The sequence below is a fragment of the Saccostrea echinata genome, unplaced genomic scaffold (genome assembly GCF_033153115.1).
Source record: "Saccostrea echinata isolate AGI-Se365-2 ecotype Australia unplaced genomic scaffold, CSIRO_AGI_Sech_v1 ptg000054l, whole genome shotgun sequence".
Lineage (NCBI taxonomy): Eukaryota > Metazoa > Mollusca > Bivalvia > Ostreida > Ostreidae > Saccostrea > Saccostrea echinata.
The window spans coordinates 15,153,728-15,170,466 of record NW_026889803.1 but is presented as its reverse complement, the minus strand read 5'-3'; the positions used below and the strand labels follow the sequence as shown (position 1 = coordinate 15,170,466).

The 16,739-nt window shown below is 33.6% G+C and overlaps 1 protein-coding gene across 2 annotated transcripts; it reads right to left on the bottom strand.

The window, feature by feature from the left end:
• Nucleotides 1-883: 883 nt before the first annotated feature.
• On the bottom strand, nucleotides 884-13,259 carry LOC133205297 (CCR4-NOT transcription complex subunit 10-like). 2 transcript variants are annotated; one of them, XM_061341073.1, is made up of 17 exons: nucleotides 13,177-13,259; nucleotides 10,100-10,395; nucleotides 9,696-9,846; nucleotides 9,456-9,517; nucleotides 9,237-9,362; nucleotides 8,815-8,898; nucleotides 8,131-8,389; nucleotides 7,164-7,366; nucleotides 6,141-6,256; nucleotides 5,804-5,932; nucleotides 5,409-5,486; nucleotides 3,763-3,876; nucleotides 3,480-3,610; nucleotides 2,790-2,828; nucleotides 2,186-2,307; nucleotides 1,344-1,416; nucleotides 884-1,107 (listed from the first exon to the last, which is right to left on the bottom strand). In XM_061341073.1, the coding sequence occupies exons 2-17, from the start codon at nucleotides 10,376-10,378 to the stop codon at nucleotides 986-988; spliced, it is 2,088 nt and encodes a 695-aa protein (XP_061197057.1). In that variant the 5' UTR covers nucleotides 10,379-10,395; nucleotides 13,177-13,259; the 3' UTR covers nucleotides 884-985. The 2 variants fall into 2 exon arrangements, with proteins under 2 accessions (XP_061197057.1, XP_061197058.1); XM_061341074.1 differs by having other exon boundaries at nucleotides 13,172-13,241.
• Between the last annotated feature and the right edge of the window lie 3,480 nt (nucleotides 13,260-16,739).

The window sequence follows — 16,739 nt, the reverse complement described above, 5'->3', positions numbered from 1 at the left end:
ACATAATTCTCGACTGTAAAACCATACTCACAACGTCAGGGGTCCCGAGTCAACATATTGCCGTTGGAAAAAGTGTTGACTCGGTACCCATGACGTTGTGAGGATACTGAAAAACAACTTGCAGAGAAAATACATATGTACAAATAAATTAACCCCAACCCCACCCCTGCGTCTTAGATTGTAAGATATTGATATTAAATCTCGAATAAGAACAACCTACAATGGTGTGACAGATTAACATAACTGAAATTATAAAACATATCTTTAATTATTTGAGGATATATTATTATATCAATTCATTTAAGATCTCTTCACATAATTAATCATATTTTCCATTCTGATTTATTGCGCGCATTGAATTGTTAATATTGATGAATCGTTAATATTGATTTGCTGAACTGATGCGCGCAAAACTTAAATTGCTGCCTTCTTCAATATTTGAATTAATGCGCATATCAAATTAATTATTGAATTTATATATCCATATGTATAATAGATTGTGTTCAAAACTTTCTGTATTTTTATCCACGTAAATTGTTTTCACACAGCTGCCCAGTGATGACATCAATGTACAGTATTTTATGTCATATAAAACCAAGTCTCTGATGAGACTGTAGCTCTACCAGTGTGTACTTATAATAAAGGAGAGAAAAAGCAGCAGCAGGACTTGAAACTTAGTAGCCATGGCAACACTAGTAAATGAGAATTATGATCCTTGGTTCTGTTTAGTTGTGTACCAGACTTCTTTAAACTCAGCATAAGCTCTTCTGGTTTCTGACCAGTACAGATAAAAATCGGCACATATTTACCAGTACTAGCATAATTCGCCCACAACTTAACCCAATATATACTCATTTGCTAAAAGAAATTAAGACCAGAGTACTAGTAATATAACATTACTTCTTTATTTCTATAATCATCTACAATATTGTAAATGCTGCATGTATACACTAGTCAGATCACATATTCATCTCAATTCGTCTTATCACGACACCCCATTGTCTGTACGTGGCACACCTGGCTTGGAGTTCAGTTTCATCTCTACACGATTGGGTGTTACATGTCCAAAATGATCTTTAATCACAATCTGTGCCATTTTTCTTCTTCCTGTTACAATATTGTACAGTAACATAAAAAATATCTCTCATTATATAATTTTTCTTGGTAATATATGATAAAGAGAAAGCGCAAGCAAGGGTTTGTATTTTTACCTTCAGAAGTTTTCATGAGAGTAATGATATTCATAATTAAAAGATATTAAAATTTCAAAATTCTGTAAAGGAAAAAATTTAAGAATCCCTCCCTGAGAAAACAAGAGTAAATAAATTTGTAGATTTACTTACCCTCAATTAAATCTAAATAAAGCTTCAAGAAATACATCTGGGCAGGTAATGGAGTTCCTATATAATTGGAGCTCTGAAATAAACAATACATAGGTGAAAAATCTCTTGCTATTTGTGCTCATTATGTGCAGATTACGACCACCGAGGCTAATGTATACTATGAATTATGTGCAATATCAATTATTTACCTAATTTGAGATTTCCTATTTTAATTTTGCAAACATTCATTCTGATTTATATTTTGAAAATAATTATAAAAGCTTCTTGTCAAATTCATTTTTCAAAACTGTCACACTTTTCCCCTCTGAACATATTATTACATCCACACACATAAGTTATCATTTAGGCAAATTGAAAACAAGGAGATATCTTTTCTTTTACAATAGGGCTGGGATGATTCAGGGTTCAATTGGCTTGGTTTTGGTTCAGAATGATACGGTTCGTTTTTTTTTTGTTTCGGTTTGATTAACCTAAAACAGTCTAAATATTTCTCATCGTACATGAAAAATAATTAAGGATAACAAACATAAATTCATAAAAAAATAAAATATTGTAAAAGGAAAAGGTGTTTATGGAATAAAAAACTAAATCACTGACTTCAAATTGGCACAATCAGTATAAAAAGTATTAAAATCATAAAAATAAACACTTCCGATCGCCTATTGGCGGCCATTTCTGTGGATTGGTGCACCGAATCGAACAGTATGAACCGTGATGCACACTGAAGTTTTCGGTGCATCACAGAGTCCTATTATGCAATTAAGTGAAATTAACGGGGTGGGTGGGGGGTTTCACCACAATGTAGTATTTTTCAAATTAATAAAAAAAAAAGGTTATCTGACCTCTCCTAGATTCTGTACAGCCTTGTCGTATTCTCCTCGGATGGCGTGAGCTGAGGCCAGATTGTACTGTGCTATAGCTTTTGCCCTCATCGGATCTTTGGGTGACCAGGGATAAAATGAACCTATCATGAAACAAAACTTGTTTAGAGCAACGTAAATTTGATCATCTTTGAATGCTGTAGTAACTTATCATGGAGGTCCATAGTTTGTAAACATCATAGGTGCCGCTTGACTATCCTCAAAGAAAATTGAAGCTTTATCTACTGTTTATAATCTCCTTCCACTAATCAAAGCTCATTTATCGACAAATTACATCCAAACTGAATTTAAAATTACAACAGTAAACAAAGGTTACACAAATTCAAAAAGTATATTTACAGAGAATGCTTTACAATTCAAACTTGTAACAATCTGTCTGCATCTTAATTTGATATGTCACTGTAAATATGATTTGTCACTGTAAACGTGATATGTCACTTTAAAGGGAATTATCAAATTTTGAGAGCGGATTAAAATCAGACTGAACTTGTAATGGCCGATCTTTTAATATTAATTAAAGAATATGAAAAGATTTTAACATTAAAGACTGATATATTTTATAAACCTTTGGTTTCTGAAGCTTCTGGATCCCTTTCACTTTTATCTGGAAAATAAAACACTCATTCTCACAATTTGTAAACATCTCTAGGTAGGTAAATGTTTCTGTATCAAGCTTTTTTTAAATTACAGTATAACAAAATTATAACAAAGTGCCTAGGACAAACGATCTTGATTCTTTTTAAACACACTTTGTTTATTCTAACAAAGTTACCTTAAGTTTCAAAGCGACAGAGAATGAAATTGCTGTATGCATGAATTCACTATATAAGCCTGTTCACTATAGCCATGTTTTACTGTACTTTCATGTTCACTATAACCATGTTTTACTGTACTTTCGTGTTCATTATAGCCATGTTTTACTGTACTTTCATGTTCACTATAGCCATGTTTTACTGCACTTTCATGTTCACTATAGCCATGTTTTACTGTACTTTCATGTTCACTATAGCCATGTTTTACTGTGCCTTCATGACTTGTAACATTATTTTATATTTTCATTTCAATTTTATGGTTTTTCATTTTTACCCTATTTTAAGTTGATTTTACAGATTTAACTGGCTATGAAACAGAAAAAAAAGAAAAATAAAACAGCTTCTTTTGTAAATTTCATGAAGACTGTACTTTAACCCTTCTCTGACTTGTTTTGTAACATTTTAGGACTGTTCAAAGTTTGGTGAGTGATTTCAATATCTACCTTGCTCTGTTTTGTTTTCTGGCAGTGTAAGACTGATGTCCACTACTAACTCAGGGTTCAGGTGCTGGATGGCATCAGCAATTTTATCCATGGCAACCTGAGCCTCTGCCATGTAAAGATGACCCAAATATCTGTCAACACAAAAATGTACTTCAGATTATATTTTCCAGCATTGGAAGGTATGGAAAACCAAATCAAAATTGGTAGAGTTTACGGTATAGAAAAGTATGGTCTATCTCTAAACTTGAAGAACGGAAGCTAGACACTGAACTTTAAGACTTACCTTTGAGCCCCCGTCAGCTTGGGTTGTTTGAGCAAGTTGTCTGCATGAAGAAGTGCTTGTGTGTAATCATTCAGGCACAGAGCTACATATGCACTAGCAGCCAAGACAGAACACCTGTTATACACAAATAAATCCCTCAGTGGCTATTTCAAAGTAATAACCCATTTAATATACATTTGCCAATATGCCATTACTGATACAATGTATATTTATTTTATTTTTAACAGAAGACTTATTTGAAACAAGATGTGTTTGTGAAACACTGATGCCCCCGTATGGCAACTTATAGCAAAGGTTAAACTTTCTCAAATGCAAATCAAATATGTTGGTACCCAAAGTAAGGTCTTGTCTCGAGGAATATACCTGTGAAATATGAAAGCCCTAGCAGCGACCATTGAATAGATATGGAAAAGTTTAAAGTTTTTCAAAAGTAAGTCAAACATCAAGGTCAAGGTCAAAATTAATGGTGCCTAAGGAAAGGCCTTCTCACAAGAAATATACAGGTGAAATATGAAAGCTGAAGAACCAATTGTTCAAAAGTTATGACCAAGGTTAAAGTTTTTCAAAAGTAGGCCAAACTCCAAAGTCAAGGTCAATGGATTACAATTGTTGGTATCCAAAGGAAGGTCTTGTCACAAGGAAAAAAACATGTTAAATATGAAAGCCCTAGCAACAACTTTTCAAAAGTTGTGTCCAAGGTTAAAGTTTTCCAAAAGTAGGTCAAAGTCAAAGGGCAAGGTCAATGGGTCAAAGTTGTTGGTATCCAAAATAAGGTCTCGTCACAAGGATTATATATGTGAAGTATGAAAGCACTAGCACCAACGGTTCAAAAGTTATGGCCAAGGTTAAAGTTTTCCAAAAGTAGGTCAAACTCCAAGGTCAAGGTCAAAAGTTGTTGGTATCCAAAGGAAGGTCTTGACACAAAGGATTACATATGTGAAGTATGAAAGCCCTAGCACCAGCTGTTCAAAAGTTATGGCCAATATAATAGTTTTTCAAAAGTAGGTCAAACTCCAAGGTCAAGGTCAAAGGGTCAAAGTTGTTGGTATCCAAATGAAGGTCTTGTCACAAGGATTACATATGTGAAGTGTGAAAGCCCTAGCACCAGCTGTTCAAAAGTTATGGCCAATGTTAAAGTTTTTCAAAAGTAGGTCAAACTCTAAGGTCAAGGTCAAAGGGTAAAAGTTGTTGGTATATAAAAGCAGATCTTGTCACAAGGATTACATTTGTGAAGTATGAAAGCCCTAGCACCAATTGTTCAAAAGTTATAGCCAATGATAATTTTTTTCAAAAGTAGGTCAAACTCCAAGGTCAAGGTCAAAGGGTCAAAGTTGTTCATATCCAAAGGAAGGTCTAGTCACAAGGATTACACAAGTGAAATATGAAAGCCCTAGCACCAATTGTTCAAAAGTTATGGCCAAGGTTAAAGTTGGGAAAAATATTGCAAAACTGGGTCAAACTCCAAGATAAAAGTCAAAAGGTTAAATATGGTGGTACAGCTCCAACCAATCAAAAGTTATGGGCAATGTTAAAGGTTTTTTGGACAAACAGACAAAAAGACAGACAGACAGGGCAAAAACTATATACCCCCGAATCTTTGATATGGGGGCATAAAAATCCTCACGAGAAACTAAAATGTGTCTCACCTGAGACTAGCCACTTCTGCTGCCTTCAGGGGATTCCCCGGGGGAGCTGGTACAAGTACCATCTCAGGGGTTATTTTTCTGTAAAATAGTCCCAATAACTTTTGCATAAGATCACAGTTTTATACAAAATAAAAGGACCTGTCATCAACCTTTTTCTGTACTTTATATCACTGGCTACTTTTATGCATGCATACATGTATATGCAATATGACATTATCCAAAGAAATTATTCTGAATTATTCAGAACCAACACACAAAAGTTCAATATGTATAACAGGTGATAATAATAAGACAACCTGGATTTCAGGCCAGCCATAATTCCTAATACAAAATCCACACTTACACAGAGTCAGAATCTTCAAATGGCAGTGTTTCTATTAGAGGATAACACTTACACAGAGTCCGAATCTTCAGATGGTTGTGTTTCCACTGTTAGAGGGTCTTCAGGCAGTAGATGTAAGGCATTCTTCAAACAAAGAGCTGCAAACTCATGGGTGGCTGCTGGAATAGCCGGTGTTCCTGGACTACAGTCATAAGCATAGATTTTATTGATACAACTTAATTATTGCTTCCAGAACAAGTGTACAGCATACCTTTATACCGATACTATTTTAAAGTTATGAAATATGTCTGTATCAAAATTTTTGCTCATAGAAAAAAATTAATTCAATAAATCTAGTGCACATTTATAAAAAAATAAATATCAGTTTTAAATCATGTTGTGGATTTAACCTGGAGTTATCTTTCTTGAGTCCAGGGCCAAGTCGGAGCTTCCTGTGAATCCCACTCCCATCTGATCCCTGGATGACCTCTAACCTTTTCTCCAACTTCCTGTCCTCATCATTATTCTGTGTAAATTAAAAATACATGTATGAAGCAGGGCTCTATAGATAACATTAGATGTTGTAACATCTAATGTTTTGTTTATCATCAGATTGATTAGCCCCTAGGCCCTTACTTTTATTCATAAATGAGATGCAAAGTAAAAAGTCTTAAAGTATTATTTTTTTCCCCTTATATATAACTCTTCACGATAAACAGAATCATTCGCAATGCCAAAAAATGCTGATTATCCCAATTTTGATACTAAAAATAGCCAATTCAACTGCCAAGAAACAGACAGTGATATTGTAATTCACTTAGTACATGTATAAAGCACTGTACAAGTTGACAAAATTTGTTACTTCCACTTTAAAAATTAAAAGTAGAAAGGAGATCAACAATATGGCATAAACGTCTAGTGGCATTTATTGCAACTGTCTGACATACTAACATTTTTAAAAGCATAAAAAAAAGCATAAAAAAAAACAATATATGATATATTAATTTGTAATACAATGGATAGTTGTTGTTTATTCCTTAAAACATACATTAATTGTTGTTAATTTTAGAATAAATGTTATTCATTGGTAAGATAGAAAATAAATTTCCAGTATGTTCTATTCTGATGCTATTTTTCCCAAATAAATGGGTATCAGTACCATTCCCAACTGGTAGAAAAAAAAATTAGATTATATTTTTCATTTATCTTTGAAATATGTCAAAGTTTTATGGCTAGATGTCAAATACAACTTTTTAAAAGTCCCTAGATCTGCTGAGCTGCTAACATCTAAATCAACATCTAAATGCTCTTTCCTTACTTAAATCTAAATGAGAGGAAATATAATTCTTGCAAAGAATGAAATTATCCAGGTTTAAAAAAAAGGCACAATTTTTCTGAGACATATTATGTAGGTATTACTCAGAACCATATACCTCTCTGTTGGCCATTATACAGCACTCTGCAAGTCTTAGCCACAGTCGAGGGTTGGTTCTGAAGACCTGCACTGCCTCAATCAAGCAGTCAAAAGCAGCCATGGCCTTCCCACAATGCAACAGCTGAATGCCCATATTGTACAACAGTTCAAAGTGTCTACTCATTCCGAGGGAGTTTAATGCCTTACCAGAGAGATTCTTATCTGAAATGGAATACAATGTATTTACATGAAAAGAATCCACTAAAAAATTATTATAATGTAATATAAAAAGAACTGACCAACAATTGACAATATCATATAGGATGCTGCTACCAATTAATTTGACTTTAAGATCTTGAATTTTAAGCAAGAGGCCTAAGAATCTATAGTGGTCTCATGTAGTGTACAGTGAATACACAATGTTTTTTTTTGCTTTGTACAACATGTATAAAGTGTGTTCATATGATAAATAACCTATTCGGACCTTGACCTTTGATTGAATGATTCAAAGGTCAAGATCCAAATCTAGAGGTGTCTTTTTTATTAACTGTGTACCTACATGAAAGTAGCAAAAAAAATGTTGAAATTGTTCTTTCTAGTTAAAGAAACATACCAAAGCTATTAAACTACACCATTTAAATAAGAAATGGCCATATCAATGAATGTAGTCTTGACCCTTTGATCTTGACCTTTGATCAAATGATGTTCTTTTAAACAATCTTTATCTATGCTGTAAATAAAAAATTTTACTTTAAAAATATATCCAATACTGAATCAAAATGGTCAGTTAATAAATGGACAGACAGACAGACTTGATGATTACTATAGGGCATCCCCATCCTGATATGGGGCCCTAATTAAAATATCTAACCAGTGATCTTCTAGACATTCTTATATGTATCACTGTAGCTAAAATTGTATTCTTTACTCTGCTGTAATAGACAAAATACATGTATATAGGATATGAAAAGAAGATTAGAATTTACTATGTTCATTTCCCCTTTTGATGTCTTTGAGAGCATTCTCGTTTTCTTGAAGAGCTTTACGGAAATGAAAAGCGCCCAGATTGTGCTTGCGAAGGTGGAACTGTATACAGCCCAGATTGTTGTTGTACATGACAGGCAGACATTCTCCAGCCTCGGTGAAGACACTGGTGGTGGTGATGGAGCCCAACATTTTCATGGCCTTCTTGTGATTACCTCGTAGGTGTTCAAAATTACTCTTCAGGTAAATCACTGAAGTGTTCTACAATTATTATCACTGCTGTATCATTAAAACTGTTTCTATGCAAAAATTGTTGTCAGTATATGTACTTTAATTGAAAATAATTTTGGAAATAGTACTTTGAGATACAGTCAAGTCTCGTTATCTCGAACTTGGGGGACTGAGGAAAAACTTGGAGATATCCCGAGATTTAAGATATCAGAGGTAAAATACTTAAAGAGTAAGTGGTTGGGACTTACAAATCACTTCGACATATCCATGGTATTCGAGATATCAGTGTTCGAGATGCATTCAACTGCATTTGGTAGATTGAGTTGCAAAATATATTTGTGAGACAATCAATCATATAATGGTAAGAATTTTACAACTAACTTGGTCTAACTATTTCCTGAAACCTATTCTTAGAATATTCACACACTGACATTCCGTATTAAAAAAAATTATACCGTAGACTGGGTGTTCATTAGGGATTTGATCTCTCTCTTGCATGACTTCATGGATTTCATCATAAGAAGACAGCGAGTTCTATACTGTAAAACAAAATATAAAAAAGTTTATTTCACTGAGTTTACCAAAATGAAAAAAATCACCTCATCATACCACTGCTATACGGGCATAGGTTTGATCCAGCATTGCTCTACAAGCTAGATTTATAGGATTGATAACATATTGAAACCTCTATAGGAATGATAACATATTGAAACCTCTAGGTGCAATGTTGATTTTAAGTTCAAATTATAAATATGGATCACAAAATATTGTGGGCATAGACTAATACACTACACTTAATCATTAACCTAAGAGGAGTCACTATTAATCTTACAATAAACTGTCAGATCCATACACCTGATTGCAGTATTACACTCACCAAACTAATTCTAGGCTTCCAAGCTTCATCCACCTGCTCCTCTTTATTTTCTTTCTCTCCTGAATTCTTCCCAGCAGTAAATACTGTCTCAGTTGCATAGCGTAGCATTCCCAAAGCTTTCTCAGGCTAAAGAAGAAAAAAAAACATGTCTTTAGTGGTAATATACTTTCTCTTTCCTTCTCTCTCTCTTCAAATATAGGACATTATCTGCCTTTTTACCTGATATGTACACAAATACAGTTCCACCAACAGTAGTGTAGCTTTCTTTGCCAGCGCCTCCTCTATTAAAAGAACAAAAAATGTCATACATGCACCAATGTAAATATGCATAATATATTCTCATTAAATTACTTTTGACCATTAAAAATCCCCGCCCACCCCCACCCCCACCCCCCAAACCAACTAATTCAAAGATATAAAACTATTATGTAGGTTAAAACCTTTATTTAAAGTTATTACCTAATGGTTCTATGTATTGGAAGAGTTTATCTAGAATGTTAAGGGCAGCTTTATACTGGCGTAGATGGTACAGAATGACAGCTTGATTGAAATAAATAACACTGTGGTCGACATCTTCCAAACTCTCACTGTTGTCAATGTTCACATGAGCCTAAAAAGTATATAAATGAAGATTCACTAGCCAGTAAAGCATTTAATTATTTAATAGGCTTTAATCAATTAAACAAATATTTGATGAAAATGGAATTTTTTTGCAAATTCTGTGATAAATCCATTAAGTCATAATAATGGACTGCCTCTCCTTCATTAATCCAGTATTTGCAAGAAAACTATTTTCTATTAAACTACAGAAGATAGTTAAATCAGGCTAGCAGAAAGATTTTTAATCTGGATGTAATATATACCATTTGACAGACTTTTGACAAATTTTGCCTAAACTCCTCAGTTGTTAGAAATCCACTCTGATAGAATTCAGCGACTGCTTTGTTGTGAACAACTTTGGGATCAGTGGGTCTCTGGGCTATTAATTTGTGCATTAAACTGCAGCAGGAGCCATACTGTTTCTTGTCAAACTCGGACATAGCCTGTGTGGCCATCTCTTTCTGTGCCTCCGTCACTTGGGGGAGGGGCTGTGCAAACTCCAGCTCAGCTTCAGTTTCATTTCTGGATTTATTTTCTGCCATGGTTCATCAAATTAATTCTATAATAAACAATACAAAAATTAAAGGTATGATGATTGCATTCTAAAAGACCCCCCCCCCCCTTAATATGCATAAGATTGATTTTATCATTAAAGTTGTGATATGTAAATGTCCACATTGGGCTCAATTCCCCTAAAATTATACATGTACCATATTGCTTAAGTTTGGGTGAATTTGGCAAAATTTGTTCAAAAGTTTATGAAACACCATGGAGAATAGGCCCATGAGTCAACCATGTGGCCTAACAATAATTCATAGCATTGTGTTTAAAAACTTATTATAAATGTCCTGTTTTCCACCCCTATCTTGTATGAATATTAAGTTGTAAATAATAAATTATATAAGGTTCTACCAGGTCCAGTTCAAAGACTATTTCTACCTACGTAGCTACTTAGCTACCTAGGTATTTAAACCTACCCATGCAGCTATTTAAGTATTTTTACCTACTTTTTGCTTTATTTGCATTTTGTGGCCAAACACAGGAACAGTGCAATATGGTGAGAACAAAATTTCTAAATACAGTCACACTGACGATGAATACGACAAAAATTATGGCAAAATATTATTACTTTCTCACTTAACTATTTTGCATAAAAAACTACATCCATTTCCATTTTTGGTAGCTAAGGATGAAATGAAGACTAAAATGACTCACAAATCTATATCAATTTTAAAACTAATCTTCAAGAATTCTTGTATGAAATGTTTTGGGGTGATTTTTAAAGCATTTCCTCTCCAATCTCCACCCTCAAAAAAGTTTTCAAATTAACACCCCAAATTTTTCCATGCAAGTGCACAAGATGATAAACAACAAGTATGACCTGTTTTAAAGATGCGCCATAATCATTATTTAATTTTATTTTCAAAGACAGGTAAAAGTAGGTAGAAGTAGCTACTTTAAGTAGCTTTAAATACCTAGGTAGCTATTAATAGCTACATAGGTAGAAATAGTCTTTGGACTGGACCTGTCTACTGATATGTGTGTCCACCACTTAATGTTGAATAAGAAGTTTCACCAATGGCCGGTTGCGTACCTATGGCTCAGATAAGTACAGCTCAGCTGCTGATCCGCAGATCACGTAAGCCGGGTTTAAACCCCAGTTGAGTCGGGTTTACTTGAGACGTACTTCTGTTGCACGCTATAAAACTGAGTAAGGCTTACCTAATCTTGACTTACTCAAATTAAACTGTTGAAGGCTAGTAAGTTTCCTAATTTTACAGCTCTTCAAACATTTTTTGATAAATCTGGTTGAATCTCGAAAGGATATATTTAAAAACAAAGATATATATTGATGGTAAATTGTTAATTAATACAATTTAATTCAAACCACAGGATCTGTCATCGAAACTCAAACCATAAGAAAATATGAAATGGCAAACATAATACAGCTTCTCCAAAAAAACTGAAGAGAGGAAAAACTGGGAGGGGGGTCTTGGGAATAAGTAACAATAGAAACAATACGAAAACTTAAGATAGAGGTAGGAACAATGTATATATTTAAATTTTCAATTTAATATCAAATGATACTTTTTCTGTAGATATCAAGCCATTAGTACTTAGTTGTTTAGAATGTTTAGTTTGATAAACAACTAATGTAACAAACAGATTATTTGGACATTATTCATATAGCCAGCAATCCAGTGAAACATTCAATTCGGTACAAGTATTGATAAATGTGAGTTTGTTGACATGTTCTCAAGGATCAGGCCATAAGCATTTTCAGTTGGGGGGGGGGGGGGGGCACAGCCAAACATTTTTAGTTGTGGGGCACAACCCAAATATCCTTGACAGGCAAATTAAAAAAAACAAAACAAAACGTCATCATACGTTATTATTGAGAAGGCACAATCATACATTAGCTATATTTTCTAGAGTATTCTATATATCGGCAAAATTATTAAGGCTGGGCAGCCCCCCCCCCCCCCCCCCCCGTCCTACAGCCATGTGGATAGCCTACACAATGATTAAAAAAAAAATTTAATTTCTAAGAAATTCGGTTTGGCATTATTAAAAACTATTGGAATGTGTATCACCAGCTGTTTGCATTGTTTGAAAGTGTGAAATTTGTAATTTGATTTAAATTTGGTATATGAGAAAGTTTATATAACTTTTTTTGTCATTTTATATTTGTGTACCCGAATAAATTCCCATTTAAAAATTTCTAGTAACTTTAGACTTCAGCTGCATTAGTGTTATTTAAAACGACACATTGAAGAAATGTGCCAAAAAAATTCTTCAATATGACCATAAAAAATTTCTTGTAGAATAGCCTTTTTAATATGGCGAAATCTTTCAATACAATCATCGTCACCATAAAACATTTCTGGAAATCAAAACAGTTCAAAATATTCTACCAAAAATCCATGGAAACGATATCAAGCTGGGTTTAAACCACCCCTATACCAGGTTCAGAATTTACCGTAATTCTGAGCTGTACTCAGCCAAGCCTTACCTGTGTGCAACTTGTAAACTTGGATTTAAACCTGGAATCATTGATCGGAGGTTTAAATCCCAGATACGCAACCGGCCACAAGAGTGCTAAAAACATTTCCTATACATCTGTTATATTTTTCCTTCCACTTAAGAAGAAATGTTAGCGGTAAAGAAAGATAACACTACAGCTAGTATAACTTGCTTGTAAAATGTAAACTAACACCCAAATATGTGAGCATGTGCTCTAAAAGGAAGCTTTGCACAATATGTTTCAATCAACTGAATAAGTTTGAGTTTCGGAATATTAGAAAGAATATGATATCATTTATTTATTTTCACACCTTACTTGTATTTTCCCTAAGCCCTTTAGTGGCAAAACGTGCACAAGACACTAAGAAGACACAGGGTATCAATTTAACATACTTCTTCTTGACTTTTCTTGGCTCTTCTAACTTTCTATGGGCGCAGACATTTTAAGTAACAGCGCCACCTATCGGTCATACATCAAATTTACAGTTGGGCACAAAAGTTGAATAAGTATTAGATCCTGATCAAGTTAAACTCTTGAGAGGGGATAAAAATTGAAAGGATATATAGGTAAATATTAATCCTTTTCATATAAATTTCAAATAACTTGAAACTATGTAAGCTATAGAGATGGGCATACACGGACCTAGAGGGATAAGGAAAAATCAGGAAGGTCCTGACCCCCCCCCCCCTTTTGAAATTTTCATAAACAAAGCCTTTTTCTCAGAAATCAATTACTTTCTAAAATCAATCATATAAACACTAGTTTTATTAAAGGACAAACCACTCAGTAAAATGCAACAAATTTTTAATCCCAAATCTGAACTTTTCTCATCAGCAGTTGCATGGAGACTTTATAAAGCCGTCATTAGAAGTAAAAGAACTGCGAAAATGAGGCCAATTTCAGTCAAAAGTTGTATCACATTAACATCGTACTTATAATGAAGCCATTTTGAAATGTTTATCTTTATGTCATATATGTAATTTTTGTATTAATTGTTTGACCCATATGGGTATGTATATATGGAGCTGATGAAGTGCACGGTGGAATTAGGGACTTGAACCCCTCTCCCCGTTAAAAGTTAAATTGTTTAGGCTTTTGAAATGTTATACTTTTCAAAAAAAAATCTTGGTCGGATTTTTTTTAGCAGGTTGGACCCCTCCAGAAAAAATCCTGAATCCACAGTGGCGGATCCAGGATTCTTGAAAAGGGGGCGCAACCAGTTGGGGTCGGGATGCGGGTCCAGGGTGCGAAGCTCCCGAAAGCTCTCAGCAGGTTTATTTAAGGAGTTTTATGGAACAGTTTTTAAAATGCATTTTTGTTATATTTTACGTATAATTTAATGTATATATTTTTGGTCTCGAAAGGGGGGGGGGGTGATCTACGTTTTATATCTTTAGGAGGAAGAATATGGAAATTTAAACCCCCTCCCTTTTATAAAAAAATGTGCTTTTTGAGGCTGAGACACTGAGCATGCCTTTGGTAAAATACTTTAGGTGGATTTTTTTCCTTTTGAAAGTTGACTGTCCCCTGTTTAACCATGACCTTTTTTAGTCTTGAGCAAACATAAAGTTATTTTTTATTCTTCTCGATTGTTCAAAAGCAAAAAATTTGTGAGCAGACATATAGTGTGAGACAGACAATTTAAAACAAATATCCTTTGTCCCTATATCTCAAAATACTATTACACATGTATTCTATCAGCAAATTGTGTTATCGCATCATACTTCATTGTCACACCTTTATTGCACATTTGATTCTTCTCATGTAAAATCTTTAATTAAGCAGATGAGTGAAATTCTAATCACATGTGTAAAGCAATGTCACTTATTGTGCAATAGGTAGCGTAAATGCTATATATGCAAAAGTGCAGAGATTGTTATTCACAACAAAGGTAGAATCTTTGACTCGTGACTGTATGCGCAAGAGATAAAATTAATATCAACATTTTATGGATCGTGAAACAAGTCGTATCATTTCGATAAAAATTGCACTTACACCTTAAACATGGCGGAAACTGCTCATGAGAACGCTTACGATAATCCAAATTTGGAAGGTATTTACTTACACATGAATGAATTGTTATTTTCAGAAATTATTATGTTATTTATGGTTTCTGCATGTCATTCAAAGTGCACTTGTGCTTGCACACCAGCCTTTGTACTGAAATCATAGGCGGATCCACTAAGAAATTTCGGGACCCCGAGGATTTTCAGTGCTATGTTACTAGTATTATATGCTAAATTTATTCAGTAAACTAGCCAAGAAAAATGGGAAAATGATCAAGGTTGTCGTGTATAGACCACATTTTTAACCACTACCAATTTAACATTACGGAATTCTTGTTTGGTCGATTTTTTTTACTTCCTTGTCAGATTCTGTTGCGATGAAATTTGTTTTCAGTATGGGCCCCCGGCTTCGGTCTTTTATAGAAGTTATTCATTTAAATGATCAAGTGACAAGGAAAATACACATATAGAGAAGATCCTCTGTGTTCTTTCTTTCTAGGTCTGTCGAAATCGAGATATTTACAAGTAACCCACAGAAAGGAAAAGGGTTACAATTATGGATAACGTGTAATACATAATACCCATTAAAAATGAAAAAGAAAAAAATGTGTCTATCCCAGCTAGATTTTTTTTTTAAACATGTTTTTCTCAAGAGCTCTCTAATTTTTATGCAGTACATCCGAATCTCTTGTATCGAAAAAAAAAAACAAACAAACAAACAACAACTTAATAATGTATGTTTTAAGCATGATAATACTTTATAAGAAAGTTCAAACCGTTCAAGACATATACGACACATTTTTTTTTAAATGAAAGCAAGTCAATTATGTCTTCAATTGAATACAATTCAGAATCAAATTTCACAAGTAAATATTTTAATACTTCAACTTGTTATTTTTTTATTTTAAACAGTAAGATGTCCATTCTGTCCGGAACATATTCACCATGTTGACATAAAGCAAGTGCATAGACATAAATAAAAGATACTGTAGTACAGAAATTATTGTAAATTAGCGTAAATCTGTGAAAATTACATGTCTTATTACGTAGACCTTTTATTTCTTTCTGAATTAAAATTGTGTTGAAATTATTTTTTTCGCTGATTAAAAAAATTGCACATGATAAAACTCTTTACCGTTGAATATGTAATAAGCTTATTCATAATTTAAAGGCATAGTTCCCATATTTTTATAGGCTCATATTTCAAATGGTGCAATACTCCATGTGTAGAAGAATAATATACGGAAGATTCAGGTTTTTGCATTAGGAACGGCGGTTTAGTTTAAAATATATTTTATTCATGATACATAAACTGGATTGAACAGTAGGCATAAATCATTTGGTACATGTATAGAATGAATCGAGAGAGAGAGGGAGGGGGGGGGGGTAAAATGAAATAAAATAAAAGACATATTGAAAAAAAAAATATTATAATGAACATGTTGATTCAGGGTGGGAAAAATTCCCTCTCCAAATAACATGTCTTTGATAAGATATTTTTTCCTAGCATACGAACGGGGATGCAATGACCTGGTAAATGGGAGTCAAGGACGGAGCCCTGGTGGGGGAGGAGGACAAAATTCAAATAGAGCTCCTAAGAATAAGTAACCAAAGAATTTAATGCATTGTATCTTTATAACAATAATGTTTGACAGTGAAAACTCTAAATGCTAAAAGATGTAAATCCAGATTAACATATTGGTCAAAAGCTGTAGCTGCAGAGCTTGTACATTTATTATTTTCACAAATCCAACTTATAAAAAGATTTATGATCTCATCTGGCTTCCATAGATCTGTATGCACTTTCACTTTATCAAAATTATTAATTTGTTATAACAAATTACCAATTTGTTATAACAAATTAATAATTTG